Source organism: Phalaenopsis equestris, unplaced genomic scaffold, assembly GCF_001263595.1.
Source record: "Phalaenopsis equestris unplaced genomic scaffold, ASM126359v1 Scaffold000126, whole genome shotgun sequence".
In the NCBI taxonomy this organism is placed as follows: domain Eukaryota; kingdom Viridiplantae; phylum Streptophyta; class Magnoliopsida; order Asparagales; family Orchidaceae; genus Phalaenopsis; species Phalaenopsis equestris.
Window position 1 is genome coordinate 35,639 of NW_018164568.1, and position 17,571 is coordinate 53,209.

At 33.0% G+C, this 17,571-nt stretch overlaps 1 protein-coding gene across 1 annotated transcript in view; it reads left to right on the forward strand.

Moving 5' to 3' along the window:
- The first annotated feature begins 201 nt into the window (after nucleotides 1-201).
- Nucleotides 202-17,571, forward strand: part of LOC110021271 (protein SPA1-RELATED 3-like) — a 43,916-nt gene continuing 26,546 nt past the window's right edge. Inside the window, 4 exon segments of the mRNA XM_020719704.1 lie at nucleotides 202-538; nucleotides 625-1,218; nucleotides 1,220-1,391; nucleotides 1,474-1,631. Coding sequence (XP_020575363.1) covers nucleotides 845-1,218; nucleotides 1,220-1,391; nucleotides 1,474-1,631 — 704 coding nt within the window. The 5' untranslated portion in view covers nucleotides 202-538; nucleotides 625-844.

The following is a 17,571-nucleotide window of genomic DNA, read 5'->3' on the forward strand; positions in this document are numbered from 1 at the left end:
CATAAAGAAATATGATGGCTAATATTAGTACTGCCATAAATCCTTATAAGAAAATATAAAGAGTTCTATTATATATATAGATAGACATATATTAGTATTTCATGAAAATCTTCAGTTATGGCGGTGAATATTTATTAAGAAAATATTTATATATTGAAAAAGTTAATTTCGTACAGCAACCAAAAGGTGTAAAAACTGGACGTGGTGAGCGGACATGGAAGAACCACGTAGCTCGAAGTATGCAGGATGCAGCCAGGAAGGTGTGGAAAATTAAGCAGATGTTCCGCCTCCTCCTCCTCAATTTCTTTTGCCATTACACCACTTTTTTGCAGCAGCGGTTCTCAAATTCAAGCGGCTGGATGCGCTTCTCATCTTCCTCCTCTTTTTTCTTTTGGCTGAAAATATGAAAAAAGCTTCATTTTTTTCTGGTTGAAGATAATATAGGTAGGAGAAGCCTGCAGATTTGTGAGGTTAAGGAGCTTCCGTGATACAAGGACGAAGCTGTTCGAATGAGGGGCGCTTAAAAAGTCATCTTGTGGTACGCTTCTCTCTTTTTTTCTCCTTTTATCGCTTCTCTTTGGTTTCTCTTTCTTTCTCTTCGATTATTTGGTTTGGTGTGTTCAGTGTGTTTGCAGTTTTGACTTAAAGATGAGAGCTTTCTGCATTTGGGCTTTGATGGAAAGCTGCTAGCTTTTTACATCCTGTGTGAAAGATCCGATCTTGGTGCTAGAAATCTATGTATCTCTTCATCTTGTTTATCTGGTAGAACCAGCGATCTTTAAAGATTGGTTCTTGTGATGGGAACGGTGGCAAAAGCTCCAGGTAATTACTAACCAGCATTTCTATGGAGGAGGAGGTGGAGGACGAGGAGGATCTCACCCGGCGCTGTGGCACTGATGAAAGAGGTTTTGATCCCAAGTTGAAATCTTCCGGCCATGGCGCTGAACAGAATTCCGGCGAAGTGAGTCTGAGAGAGTGGCTGGACAGGCCCAAGAGACCGGTGGACTTTGTAGAATGTCTTCATATATTCCGGCAGGTCGCTGAGGCGGTGAACCTTGCTCATTCTCAGGGAGTTGTGGTGAACAACATCAGGCCATCATGCTTTGTGTTGTCACCACTCAACCATTTGACATTCATTGAATCAGCCTCTTGCTCAGACACCTCTTGTGGAGAAGAAGAAGGCGGCCGTATCGCCGGAGCCCGTGATTGGTTGAATTCGACGAAAGAGAGAATTACATGTGGGGAGTGAAGCTGATGATCAATGGAGGGACTTTCCTCTCAAGAAGATGTTGAGAATGGAGTTGAATTGGTATTCTAGCCCTGAAGAAGTTGAGGGGAAGCAAAGCACATTTGCTTCTGATGTATATAAATTAGGAGTTCTTCTCTTTGAGGTAAGTGTGAATCAACTGTGTGCTTTACTTTGGCTTAAATTGTACTATTATTTTATTGCTTATTTTGGCTCTTTGTTATCAGTTGTTTTGTATGTTTGAGAGTTTGGAAGATAAGTTTGGCAAGATGTCAAACTTGAGAGATAGAGTTCTTCCACCACAAATGCTTCTAAAGTGGCCAAAGGAAGCTTCCTTCTGCCTGTGGCTTTTGCATCCACAGGCAAGTAGTAGGCCTACAATGAGGTTAGATTTTATAAACTATTATGATTTTTTATTTTTTTTAGTATTGTTGATTTGTGTTTGCTTAAGATTAATTAAGTGGTCTTACATAGTTTGGTGGAAGTTTTATTAGTCCATAATAGTCATTAGGATTAAGGTATTTTTTGATTTTTTTTTTTTTTGCTACTTATGTTGCATTGGAAGAAGTATGTGAGATAAGGTATACTTGTATGAAAAATGGAAATTTAGTTTTTTTAGTAGTATTTTAGTTGGATTCAAGGGCGGAATTAGGTTATGTTCAGAGTGGATAATTTTGCCCACGTTCAAATTTGAGATTTATTTATATAAGTAATAAAATTTAATAATTTTTTCTTATATAATTTAGGTAATTTTGTAATTTTACCCTTTCTCAGTATATTTTGTGCCTAATGCTTGAGAATAAAATATTTGATGATTTTGCCCACCTAAGAAATAAAGCTGGTTTCGCCTCTAGTTGGATTTTGAAAAAAATGCTTTTGTAAAGGTTAACTTTTTCCTTAAAAATTAATTAAATACTTTACTAATTAAGATTTATATGCTATTTTAAAATTTGATATGAAATGATCAATTGAATAGTGTTTAACATCTCAAGCAACATATATTCAACAAGAATGGTGAAAAATGAGGATTCATAAAATAATATTAGTTTGAAATAGTTGGGATTAGGCTAATGATAATGATAATGATGATTAGATGATGATAATGATGGCATATTAAATTTATAATAATATTCATTTAAGTCAACTTATATTAATGTAATTACAATTTTTTGCTAAGCAAGTCTAATTCATAAAGCAATTTAAAGAATTAGCTTAATATCACACAAATAAAACACACCAATGTCAAACGAAGCCTGAATTTCTTCATGTTATTTCAAATTTCCAATTTTATTTGTAAAAATTCTTGTTCAAAATTCAACATTCTTTTATTAAAACACAATTCTAGTGTTTTTTTTTCCATTTCTTTATGCAATCTTATAATAAATGAAAGTGTTATTTGACATTTTCTCCAAGTTATTGATCATAGCTTTTTAATATTATTATTGATGTCACCTTATTTTTAATTATTATTAAAATTCAATCATTGTATTTAATAATTTAAACTTATATTTGTTTAGAACTAATCATTGATTCAATGATATGTAAAATTCAATGAATTGATTAAGGCACTCATGTAGCATGATGCTGAGGGTGAGAAGAACATTTGTTTGGTTACTTGGACTCACTTCAAGGATATGTGATACCAACTAGCCAAACACTAATATGTTGGAGTTTTTTCAAAAACCATGAAAATATTTAAGTTTACATCTCTTTGAAGCAAGTAGTCAATGCTAATATTTTTTTGTCCATTCATCATTTAATAAAAGAAAATGTTTATATTAGAATTTAATGAGAATTGAAGAGTAGTTTGCTGTATATTTGTTTAAACATGTACATAGTATTATAATCTTGGGAGAGCTTATAGTAGACAACTTGCAAAAGCAGAAAATTGATATAAATAAAATTAATTACAATAGTCTAGCGCACAGAATAGTGAGTTTGTGTGCAGTAAGTATCTCACAAATCCATAAGGTGAAATCATCTAGAAAGGAAGAGGGAAGAATTTACATAGTATTATAATCTTGGGAGAGCTTATAGTAGGCAACTTGCAAAAGCAGAAATTTGATATAAATAAGATTAATTACAATTGTCTAGCGCACAGAATAGTGAGTTTGTGTGCGGTAAGTATCTCACAAATCCATAAGGTCAAATCATCGAGAAAGGAAGAGGGAAGAATCTAGGACAAAAGTTAAGAATTGATAAGGTGGTAGCATCAAGCAAGGAAGAGGGTGAAAGTCAAGGAGAAGCTTATGGAACTATTTTCACACTTCCTCTCAAATGAATGAATGGATATTGTTCATTCTAAGTTTTTCTGATAGTTTCAAAAGATCACCCCTAATAGGCTTTTTATGAGTGTGTTTGCAAATTGTTCACTTTTGATTACAAATGTGGCATAGATTAGGCCACTATCAAGTATCTCTTTTATAAATTTTTTATTAACTTTAATATGCTTTGTATGATTATGTTGCACGAGATTTTGTGCAAAATAGTTTGTTAAATGATTATCATAATAGATGCCACATGAGACATTTTCATTAAACCTTTAAATCTTCAACGACAATTTTTATTCGTAATAAGTCACAAATTCTCGAGCGTGTCGTAAATTTAACTTTGATTTTTGTGCTAATTTTTACTATCATATTTATTTATTTATTTATTTTTTTTGTTTCTTTAAGTTGTGAGATTTCATCTTAAGAACGTGCAATATCTTCAGCTTGAACCCTTTTCAATCACAATACCAGTGTAGTTTGCATCTATGTGTATGAGAGTTAGAATCTCCTTAATTTTGAATTGGCTTTCTTGATTTGTCCGAGTTCTCTTCACATTATATTGTCGAATGTTATTCATTATTATAAGATTAAATTTTTTAGGATTGTACATGAAATGACTCACAATTTTTGCAATGTAATAAATGTTAGATTTATTATAAGATAAGTAGATAATTCTTTCCATAGGTCTTATATATGAGATATGTTTTGTTTTATCTTCTGTAAAATCAGTTTATGATTGAATGATGTGGGACTTTTAACATGCGTGCTATCTTTGAACAAATTTGTTATATATTCTTGTTCTAATATAAAGATTCGATGTGTAGAGTGCCTAATCTCAATATTAAGAAAACACTTTAATTTGCCAATTATTTTGGTTTCAAATTCCTTTAATGATATTTAAATTTTTTATTCTTTCCACATTATTACCTATCATTATGAAGTCATCATAATGTATTAGCATTAAGGCATTCCCTACAGCCTAATATCTTACTAATAATATATGGTCTTATTATTAGAGATTGTTTCAAAAGCTGCCAGTGTTGAGGTGCACATTGCCTCTATTAGATTGAGACGTGCAAGTAATGCATATTAGTTTTTTTCCCTATATTACATGGATTAAAGCAACAATGAATGCTCGATCAAACCTCTCAGACAAGATCTCCCCTAGCTCTCTCACAATGACATTCTAGTTAGGCTTCCCAGCGTTGTTGCTTGTTGTTTAAGCTATAAATGTCACCTACTTCCTCTAATGCAGTCGTCGTTACCTACTTCTCTTGTTGCTCTTGTTGTCATTGCTGTTGCATAGTATTTTCCAACTGTTGGCGCTTGCTTCTACTCCACCTGTCCTCTCCCACAGGCATTGATGTAGCTGCCAATACCCCTCATCAAATAGTCTTTAAGTTTTATAAGGATTAAAAATTTCTATATATTTAACCATATCCTTTTATTTTCTTTCAGTATTTATATTATCATATTGTTTGAATTTTGAAATAAAATTTTCATTTTAGTGTTTGGTAAGAAATGATTAGAGGCAAGGAGAAGTATACATTTGGTAATTAAAAATATTCAACATGGACACAATGTGCATATCGACATTAGAGGCAACAATAAAGTATGCATTTATTTGAAATACAATAACTACAAGAACATAGTAAAAGGAGTTATAAGCATAATTGAATGCCTCTTAGGCTCACATAAAAATAGCGCACCATGTGCTAATATGTCAGAAGCAATGAAAGAGGAGATCTCACATATGAAAAAAGTTTACGATATCAAAATATTTTGCACAACAATAGTTTGATGATAGAGTTGATGTGCTAAAGTGTCAGAAGTAATGAAAGAGGATATCGACTCATATAAGAAAAAAGTTGATAATGCCAAAGCTTTTTGCACAATGATAATTTGGTGATAGAGTTGACATCGACTTTTACTATGAGAGTGAGCATAGTGCAAAGGTCTTCTGATCATTTTCACAACAAAGATCTAATAAGCGACCCCCGAGATTACATATGATAAATGTTAAGGACTGCAAATTAAAAGATGCTTCAAGAGCATGCTAGAGATGCATACAAACGTGTTTGCATGGATATGGAGAAAATTATTTATGATGATTCAATTCCATCAATATAGCAATCACCCTTTCTTAGTTTAATATAATCCATTTTATAGCTGCTTAAAGCCGAGGCTTGAACCCCCATTTATGTATGCGTATTTTTATTTATGTATGATTTGGATATATGAGTGTTGAAGGAGGAGTTTATAATATAAAAAATTCATAGAATAGATTAAAAAAATGTTGGACTGAAGTAAAGATCATGTTTGATGATTGGTTTGTCATGATCTGATCTGATATCTTATAATTAACTAAGTCGGTAACTATAATACGAAGATATTAATATTTAATTTATTTTTCATAGATTTTTTAGAAATTTCAATATTAACCATTAATAAACCACAAAATATACTACACATAAATTAAAAAATCTAGAAATAACTATATAGTTTGTAGACAATATCCCAAACTAGTATATAATAATATATCACTATTCAGAAGAAAACAATACAAAAAAACTAAAATCATAGTACCTATCATAAATTTTCTTCCTTTAAACTAAGGGTTTGTTTGGAGCACCTGCAACTGTTTGAAGAAGCACCTGTGAAACTGTTGAAGACAAAACTACTGTTCAAAAAGCTGTGGTGGTTATTACATTTTTTTTTTTCGAAAATGTTTGACCACAACTTTCTAACAGCTTCCACAGGTAACCATGTCCGGTACCAAAATGCAGCTTTCAACTACAATTTTTTGAAAATGCAAACATAACATAATTTTGTCAAACATGCAAAACTACATTGCGACACCGCATCGCCGCCCTAAACAAACTCTAAATCCCTTCTGTCACGCATATTAATATGTAGTATTTTCTGAAAGAAAAAATTTAATTTAAAAATAAGTGTTCATGACTTTATGGGCAATTATAATCTTGTTATCCATTAAATTCATATGTAAATCCTATGCATAGATGACAAAAAAATTATAATTCATTAGTTAATAAAACGATAAGCTTTCATTTTAAACTTAACATTTTACATTTCAATGTAACCATTTACCTTTTTTTAATATATTTAAGAAGTTATATCAGGATTACCATCATTTTAAAAAATATCATCAAAATTGTACCCGTAGGTACCCTAAAAAATTTGTACTCGAAGTTACACCTCTGTCATTTCCATTTTCTATATCGTGCACGAATAGATTGCACCCCTGCCAATATCATCTGAGAGTAATCCTGTATGACTTAAGCTTTTACATTTCATTTTCTTTAAATTACCTTATTTTAAAGATACTGAGCAATCAGTTTTTCTTCTTATCGTTTCATTCATTGCAATGATTCTCTTGCTTTATTGGATGCATATAATTATAAAAATATGTATTTGAAGCAATAATGAAAGTCTTTATTAAATAAAACATCAATTTAATACATATAAGAAAGTAGTCACTCACCTTATTTTGCTTACTTGTCTCACTGATGCCCTAACTCCTGATATTCTATGTTCAAATGGTCAAGTTTAATTATTGTTATAAATTAATATTTTATTAAATATTATATATAAACTAACTAAATTAAACTTTAATTTTAATTAAAACTTATATTATCTTCATAATGATTTACTCAATCTCAAAATTGAATCTCCCTTTTTTCAAATTCTTCCCTATTTTAAATATACTTATTATTAAAATTTAATGAGTAAACTTATATATATGTATGTCTGTGTATGTCTGTGTGTGTGTGCGTGCGTGCGTGCGTGCGTGCGTGCGTGCGTGCGTGCGTGTATGTATAATTCATTAATTAAAATAAAATTATACCCTAGCTTACCTAAAATTCCTTTGGTCTGCTGCCCTTCTCGCATGCATGTATGAGCTTCTTCTTATTTGATAGGGGCTCAGCTCCTCTTCTGCTCTACTCCTTCACATAGGGGCTAGACTTTAATGCTAACGGCGAGCCAATTTGCTCCCTCTTCCATCGCTCATGGTCGATCGAGCATAGTAGGCTTTGCACGACAAGGAAAACCGTTTGAACCTTCTTGCTCCTTCAACTTCTTCTTCTTCTTCTTCTCCTCCTCTTGTCTCCCTTCACTCACATACAAGCCATTCGACTCCAGGATGTTGGCTAGGGTTCGAGTCAACGTGCTTTCTTTTGCTTGACAGTGGCATCAGATGCAAAACTCAAGTAATCACATGACCGGTGTCACTAGAGTATTAATCCTTCATATCTGAAAAACTCCACATTTTTTCCTGTCATTTCCATCACCTACGTTCTCTGTCCACCTACCATTTCTATGTACTGCTCTTTCAGAGTTGTTAGATTCTTTTCTTGCATTCAATCACTTCAAACTAAACTTAGCGGTTTAGTAAACTAGAACTTCGCATGTTATAAGTAATTTAACACTATTCTCATGAAATAGATACACAAACTCATTTTTGTATATTGCTTGATCTAAATGATACTTGAGTGATCGACCGACTTGTCTCACAATAATTTCATATATCAAGTTTTTAGTGTCGTTACAGGGGATAATTGTTAAAATTTTCTAACCTTAGAAGAATTTTAGTTGAAATACTCATCGTCTAAATTTGAAAATTTTTTTATTTGCTTTATTTTATTCTTGTGTTTCGACACTTCAGAATGACAAACCCTAAGGAAAACTAGTTTAAATATTTTTAGGAGTGTGTCAACCTATTGATGACTAGCATTCACATGAGTTTTGAACACACTGCTATAGAAATTAAGTTTGATGACCCGTATTCCAAAACTTGCAAATCAAGTTGGTCAACTGACCCAAACTTAATTATAATAGTAATAACCTAAGTTTAGAAAAACAAGTAGTGATGGAGCATTCAAGCCAATCCTGTAGAAAATTGGAACAACAAAGATTCCTTGAAGAAAATGTGTATTTAGAAGAATTGATAGTACATATGGGGAATCAATTACAAAGCCAAATTGTTGCATTGAGAACTATAGAAAATCAAATTAGGCAGTTAGCTAACCTATTAAGCAATAAACCCCAAAGGATATCAGGGTTACTGATAAGCATGATTTTGAATCTGAAAAGTTGGTTCTTGAAGAGTAAGTTGAGTTAGATAACTTTTGTTGGACAACGACTGAGAAAGAATCAACTCTTCTTTTCAAGGCATCCCTAGTTTTGTTAGAGAGATAGTTGAGCCTATAGGACTACCCATAAGAGTGCTTCTAGGAAAGCGTTGAAAGATGCAAATCTATTAGGCATTTAGCTAACCTATTAAGCAATGAACCCCAAAGGATATTAGGGTTATTGATAAGCATGATTTTGAATATGAAAAATTGGTTCTTGAAGAGTAAGCTGAATTAGATGGCTTTTGTTGGACAGTGATTGAGAAAGAATCAGCTCTTCTTTTCAAGGTACCCCTAGTTTTGTTAGAGAGAATGTTGAGCCTATAAGACTACCCATAAGAGTGCTTCTAGGAAAGAGTTGGAAGATGCAAATCTTGATTAATCTCTTAGGAAACCACTTCTTGCAATTTGTGAGAAAAATACTAATCAACAAATAAGAGAATTAATTGGGAGAATTCTGGATTTAGAAAAGGTCCTTAAGAACATCTAGATAAACCTTTTACATACCCCCTAGAAAAATGCTATCAAATTGAGAGGGAAATATTGCAAGAAAATTTGAAATTTGAGGATTTAATAAAAACTCCAAGACAAACAAAGATTGGGTGATTAATAGGGGATTATTTAAATTAAATTTTAATTATGGTGTAAGACTTTAGGTCCGGCTGAAGACATTAAACTGAGCACTATCTTGGAAGGCAACCCAAGCGTTACCTGATGTTTTGAGCATGTTTTACTTTTTGCATTTGTTTTGAAATTTATTTTGAAAATTTCTTTGAAATTAGCTTTGACTTTGAGTTGAGTATTTTTGATTGTTTTAATTATGCAGGAGTCATACGAGTTTGATGAGATCCTTACCCGAGTTTATTGGTTTTCATTAGTGATCTCCATGTGATGGCGTTTTACTCTGTCGAATTGCTGGATAATAAATTCCTTGTTATTGCATGCTATGCTCTTTTCTTTTCTTGCAATTTTTTTTGTGGCATGCATGGAATGAAAAATAAATTTAGGGGAGAGAGTTTTGCATATTTATATGTTTAAAAATAATTCTCTTAATTGAATTGTTGATTATACTTTAAGGTGGGAACTTATGTGTGGAATTATATAATTTAATGAGATTATATAATGACCTTATTTGTATTGTGGATACTTATTAAAGGGGGGATTGATATTAATGTCCTAAAAATTGAATCTTACACTTTAACAACTTTCACCGAAATATTAAATTATCTCAAAATAATTAAAATGTATAATTAAAATATTATTAGTTAACTTGAATGAATTCTTTTGGGTTCACATTAAGAAGAATTTAGAATCATCATTTTGGAAAAATTAGATATTCAAAATTTTTAAAAGAAATTTGCTCTACTAGATATATATTAATTCTCAGTAGAGTTGAAGAATAAGAAGAAAAAAGGAAAATAAAAAGTGAAAAAGATTGTGAAAGACCTGATTTTAAAGAGAAATCAAAATAAGTGGTCAACTTTTCTGAGAAGAAGCTTAATATGAACATAAAAATAAAAAAAAAGTTGTGCCTTTGTTATCTCTTGACCAATAAAACTTAAAAAACTCATTTAATAAAATTCTTATGATATTATATTCAAGAAAAATTTTAAGTGATGGTCGTTTGGTTAGTTGATTCTTAATTGATTTAAAAATATCTTTGAAAAAATGAAATATTTCAATTACACTAGATTAAACATTTTTTAGATTTGATGTGCCTTAATAGGAAATTAATTAAGGTAAGGGCTATGTTCTATGAAATTAATAAAAATCTTACCCTAAAATGAGATTTGTATCATTAATTACATCTTAATAAATTTGTTAAAGAATTAGAAAGTTCACATGAGAATGATAAATATCAATTGAGTCCAATTTGATATGAGATTATTTGAAGGCAAATAATGATTAAGTTTGGGGGTTTCATGTGGATGAAATATGTGAAAATTTTCTTTATCATAATTCATATTATATTGCATATTTATGAGGATATTACACTTGGGAAAGATATTTTGCTTTGTTTGACAAGTTACAAGTGTTTAGGCTACATGAAGAAGGAAAGCAGGTAATGTGATAGTAGAAAGGATGAAAATCAAGATTTCAGCGCGCCCCCGCGTGTCCCAATGTGCGGGCACCAGCGCGCCCCCGCTTTTGCTCCCATGCATCCGTAACTGCGCCCGCGTCCCCTGCGTACTAGTGCGGCTGTGCCCTCCTGCCTGCACTCCCACGCCCTCTAGGTTTGCGGGCGTACGCCAGCACATGCATGCCCAAGCTCCTCGAGCGTGCATTGGTGCCTCGCAGACGAACCCGGGTGCACCCTCGGCACACTTGCTCGACCGCGCCTGCACATGCGCGCCCCAGTGCTCACCAGCATGCTTGAGGCTTCAGTTCTGCAAATTGATGGATTTGGAGAGTTTTTATGTCTATTTTGGACCTCCAATGCAATATCTAAGTATGTAAGCTCATTTTTGTCATGATAGAAGTATTTTTGATCTTGGGGGCTTAGCCTCTAGAGTTTAGGGAAGTCTTTAGAGCTCTAGGGGTTCTTCCCCTAGGTTCACGCAAAAGAGTAGTGTTTTTTTTTTGGTTTCTTTCTCTTCTCTTGTTTCTTTATTGAGAGATTTAATGATGTTGTAAGGAGAGATTGAGTGCATATGTATGAAATAGATCTACAGATATTTGTATTGAACAGAGAGGACTTCGATGTATTGCAACATCTATTACCTCTGTAGTGAGTTTTTTGTATTTCTTGGGTTTTTTCTTTTTTATTTTCGCAATAATAAGTTCATGTTTTCTTTGCTCATGCTTTGTGATTAATTTTGCTTCATACTCTTGTGATGTAAGGTATGTTATTTTCTTGTCATTTTTATTTTATGAATTTTTTGTTCTCTAGATACCTTTTGATGCATGAGTTTCTAATCTTGATGTGTTAAACTTTCGGCCACAGTTTACTTTTTATTGTATGAGCTATGAATGTTAAAATCCACCATGAACTATGACTTCTGCCCGTTGTGTAGTGGAGTTATTAGATTAACCACAAAAACATGGTATGCTAGACATATTCTAGTTAGGCTTTTGCAACTTAGATAAGTGACCAAATGAATCCTGAGAAATATTGTAGGGTTAAGTGAAACTTAACTTTATTGGTTTCCGATTCTTCTTTTGACCTAGATATAGACTTTAGGAGAAAACTTTTATCTCTGGTTGTCAACAATAGCATGAGTGCCATAATAAAACCTCAAGAAGCCATCTGACCGGTGTCACAGGAGTATGAACCTTGCATATTTGAAAACTCAAGACCTTTTCTTGTCATTTCTGTCACTTGCCTTCTCTGTCCACCTACCATTTCTGTTTACTGCGCTTTTAGAACTGTTATATTCCTTTCTTGCATTCAATCACTTCAAATTAGACTTAACGATTTAGTAAGCTGGAACTCGCATGTTAGAAATATTTTAACATTATCCTCGTGGGATCGATACGTGAACTTGTTTTCGTATATTACTTGATCGACACATACTTGAGTGATTGATAGACTTGCCTCACAACACTTTCGGGTATAAAAAATTTAGGTCAATATAGCATATTTTAGATTTTGTTGGATTTATTTTTGTTAATATATTTTTGATCGACCATCATTATTAATGATCTATCGATAAGAATTATTTTGTTGTTTCTAGGACGAAATGCATATGAAATAAATTTGTGAGAGGATTTTCTCATCCGACGTGCAGCTCTTGAATTAATGATCCAAAAATAAAAAATGGGCATCTCTAAGATTGTAAGGATATGAGAAGAGGAGGTAGTACTTGAGAATTTTAGAGTGTGTACCTCTTGTAAATATTTTTTCTAGTATTGCTAGCAAGCTTTTTGGCCTTTTTGTTTTTTCTTTGTGGAACTTAATGAGTGTTTTTTTGGCATTTCCTTATATACAGAATTTTTTTTTATTTTGTATTATTTTTGTGTAATTTCAATATGTGCACGATAGAGCATCTCTATTGTTCATCTTTATTAGGTTCGGTTGCTTGTGTTCTTCATTAGGAGAGGACTTCGAGTGAGAGCTCTTGTTGTCAACCACTTTTGATACTAAGGCTTAGCTCTCCACCGAATTTGTACTCTTAAAATATCAAATTTAAAATTTAATCAAACAATAAAATCGTATATTAGGCCTTTTCCAGCAAGCCTTTTATGTAGATTTATATCTTTATTACATTTCATTTGGTTGCATTGAGAATGATCCAACTCTTATCTTAAGCTTTGCAATAGGTTGGAATGTTTTGGGATGCATTGTCCTCTTTGCATCTTGGATGAGATATTGATCTTGACTTCATAGTTTTATGCAATATCATGAACTTTTGAATACATATTATTTATTGCATCTCATATTTCTTTTGTTGAATGAAGAAACATTATGTATCAGCTATATTCAGAACAATAGATGTCCATTATTAGGACAACACCATAGAGTTCCATTCATATCCCAAACTTTAATGCATGATCTCTTTGTTTCGGTCCAATACAAAATAATTAGAATGTTTTTAATTTCCTTCATGGATGTGCAAACCATTTGCAACCAATTTAGATGATTTTCCCATTTAGTTGCTATGTTAAATGTAGGTTTTGCAATTTTCTCATTAGATTGCATCCCTTAATCTTAAGGGATCCTTAGAGAAAGAGATATGAACAATGTTATAGTTCATTGAGATAGAAACTGTATGTTGGAATGAAGAAGCTTTTAGGATTTGACAAAGGTTAAAAATTCATGGAAGAAGTTTTACTTCTATTTATCACCTTTACTTGACTTGATACAAACTCAAATACTCCACCCCTATTTATGTTAGTGGCACCTCTTAAATTAATGACTAGGATTGTGCCACTACAATTCTAATCTAATGATCACAAATAAATCTATACCTATCACACAATAATTTCATAACTACCGCATATTTTAGAATAAACTTCTAGATGAGACATGCTAAAATCAAGTTTATATTTCAACTCCCCTCTTAAACTTGATTTTGTGACTCCTAGAATACTTTTCATTTTAATAAAGTCTTCACTCTTGAGTGACTTGGTAAAAATATCTGCAACTTGATCTTAGGACTTCACGTACTGCACTTGTATCTTTCAAATTTTCTTTTGGAATTCTTCTTCGCTTTGTACACCCCCTTCACATAAATTGCCTTATGCCCTTTAGGAAGTGAAGTTAGCTCCCATGTGTCGTTCTTCTCGATTGCCATGATTTCTTCATCCATTCCATCTTTCCACTTCTTGCTTTGTATGACTTCTTGGAAATTCATGGGCTCACAGTCGACAAAGAGACAAAAAAGAGTAAAATTATCTTGATTCATAGTTACCTCATAAAGATCTTCTAATCTTCTGAAGAGTGATACTCTTGCACTTGAATTTTCTTTTGAAGTTGATGACGATGAGTAACTTTGAGTACTTGTAGTCAATGTTATTTGTGGAGTAGTAAACTCTTCTCTTGTTTGCTTGATCCTTGGCTGCTCTGCGTCTTCTTCTTGAAAGTATGGGATTGTCCCTAGTCTCATTCTCCTCCTTCATCGAAAATGACATCTCTGCTGATGGTTGTCTTCTCTGTATTTGGATTGTATAGCTTGTAGCCTTTCGAGTTGTTGTCATAACTAATGAAAATGAATTTTCGCTCTTGTCATCCATCTTATTTCTTTTCTCGTCGGGTATGTGTACATGAGTTATGTATCCAAAAACTCGTAGATAAGAAATGTCAAACTTCTTTCCACTCCATGCTTCTTGTCGTGTCTTTCCCAACACACTTCTTGTTGGTGATCGGTTAGCCAAATAAACAACACATGCAACCGCTTCTGCCCAAAACTCCTTCGACAATCTCTTGCTTTTTAACATGCTCCTTGTCATGTTAAGGATGGTTCTATTTTTCATTTCCGCTACTCCATTTTATTGGGGGGATCTTGAAATAGTTAGAATCGACGTATTCAGTTAGCTTCACAAAATTCTTGAAATTCTTTTAAAGTGAATTCTCCTCCTCGATCAGATCACATAGCTTTGATCTTGAGATCACTCTCTTTCTTTACATCTGCCTTAAACTTCTTGAATATTTTAAAAATTTCTGATTTTTGTTTTAAGAAATATACCCATGTTTTTCGTGAAAAGTCATCTATGAAGAGAAGAAAAAAGTTGCTCTTACTGAGTGAGCTCGACTTTATTGGACCGCAGACATATGTATGTATGAGCTCAAGAGGCTTTTGGGCTCTTGAACTTGACTCTCTTTGAAAGCTTTTTCTGAAGTGCTTTCCGAGCAAACATCCTTCACATAATTGATTAGAGTGGTTTTTGATGAGGGTGGTTGATGCAAGGTAGTCCTCTCACCATCTCTTTCTTTGAAAGCAATTCAAGTCCTCCAAAGTTGAGATGCCCAAATCGGAGATGTCAGAGCCAAGAAGTATCTTTATAATAGGTCTTCAGACATTTGACAATATCGTTTTGATGTTGAGTGAGAACATTCTATTTTTAGACATTGATACTTTAGTAATCAAGTTACCAATATTTTTTTTTTAAAGAAGAGAGTATTTTCTTTCAAGTGAATATCATATTTTTTCTCCAAGAGTTGTCCTAAACTCAAGATGTTGCTCTTCATATTCGACACAAAGTAAACATTAGAAATAAATTGATGCTTCTCATTTTTCTGACAGATGAGAATGTTACCTTTGTCTTTCACCTCTATCTTGGACTCATCTCCAAAAGACACATTGCCACTTACTGATTCGTCAAGCTCTACGAACATGATTTGTCTTCCACACATATGGTTGCTTGCATCGGTGTCCATGTACCATGTACTATCTTCACCTTTTTCATTGTCCTTGTATGCTAGAAGTGGAGTGTCATCTTCTTCTCTTTTTTCTTCTATATAGTTGACTCTTTCATTAATTTTGCTTCATTAACTTTTTACTTAGGTCTTCTACATTCTTTTGCATAATACCCGAACTTGTTACAATTATAGCACTTAATTTGAGATTTATCATACCTCGAGTTTGAGCACCCTCGACCACGTTCTCTTGTAAATCTTTCTCCTTTCTCATAGTTATTATTGTTACTCCATTCTTGCTTGCTAGTATGAACTCGTCATTGTCCACTACCTCTTCCATGTTGGCTTCTAATATTGTTGAAGCTTTCATCTTTTTCAGTTGGTTGGAGATTTGTCTTGAAAAGTTGCATTCATCTTCTTCTTTTCTTCATGGGCTTGCGATGAACCTAGAAGTTGTTCTATCGTCATTGTTTGTAAATCCTTAGTCTATTCGATAATGGTTGTGATACTATCAAATTTTGAATGTAACGATCGAAGAATTTTTTCCATGATAGCCACGTCTTCAACTTCTCACCATTTGTTTTTAGTTGATTGAAAATGATAATGACTCTGGAAAAGTAATCGGAGACCAAATCGCCTTATTTCTTATGCAAAACTTCAAATTGACTTCTTAAAGTTTAAAGTCGTACTTTTTTAAACTTCTTTTCTCCCTTATACGAGACCTCGAGCTTCTTCCATGCTAACTTAGCCGAAGTAGCACTTGAGATCTTCTCAAAACCATCTTCATCTAAAGCTTGATAGATGAGGAAGAGAGCCTTCTTGTCTCTCTTTCGCAAGTCTTTTAAGCTATTCTTTTGTGTTGTGGATAGAGCGGACTCGTCGCTTGGCTCCTCGTAGCCTTTCTCCACAACCTCCCAAACGTCATGTGCTCTAAGGAGTGCCTTCATCTTGATATTCCAATTGTCGTAGATGCTTTCCTTGGGCATCGAGACTTGGAATGAAACCATGCCACCGTTTGTCATTGCTCTATAAAAGGAACATTTAGGCTCGCTTTTAGGTTCTGATACCACTTTGTTGGAATGGAAAAACTTTTAGGATTTGATAAATGTTAAAAATTTATGGAAGAAACTTCACTTCTATTTATCACGTTTACTTGGCTTGATACAAACTCAAATACTCCACCACTATTTATACTAGTGGCACCTCCTAAATTAATAGCTAAGATTGTGCTACTACCATTCTAATCTAATTGTTACAAATAATCTCATACCTACTACTATCACACCTACCACACAATAATTTCATACTTATTACATATTATAGAATAAACTTCTAGATGAGACATGCTAAAATCAAGTTCAACACTGTAGCAGCAGTGTCTTTGCAGAACCAGAAAAACAAAAGAATTGAAAAGGCTTCTATTTTAAAGAAGAAATAAAAAAAGATGAAATTTAAGAAAAAAATAGTCTTGAAAATATGCAAAATAGTAAAAAAAAACAATAAAATAACTCAAAGAAAACTGCATTTTTGTGGTAGCTGCAATGTCTTAAATGATGAAGGTGTTTTATCTGTTATGAGATGAGGTGTAGGGCTTGAGGTATGGGATGTTACCCCACAAGAATTCATATTATGAATATTAAAAAATTGAAAAATATGATTAAAATATTTAATACAAGGGAGAAAAATGTAAATTACAAAGTGAATAACCACTATGATTTATACTCAAACTTCAAAGTCCAGTTGAACCAAAAATATAAAATCAGCCATGATTAACTGTTAAAAATGATACAAGATAAATAATTATGCCCCCTTGATGTTCTTATTCCTCAAGCTCCTCAACCTCACAGTCCTCTTCAAAATTTGAGGAACATGATCATTTAAGCTAACATTAAGATAAGTATATTAATTTGATGATTTTAATTTAATTTATCTTACCATTCATGCACAGAAGGTGTGGCACATGTGCTCCAACGATGCCTCGGTGGTGTATGCCCCCACGGCTTAACACCTCTCTCGACTATTTTGATGCAATTTCACTTCACCCCGTCTTGAGGACTGCCTCAGATTAGACCCAAAAACATTTTTTAAAACATTGTTCATCTCTCAAAC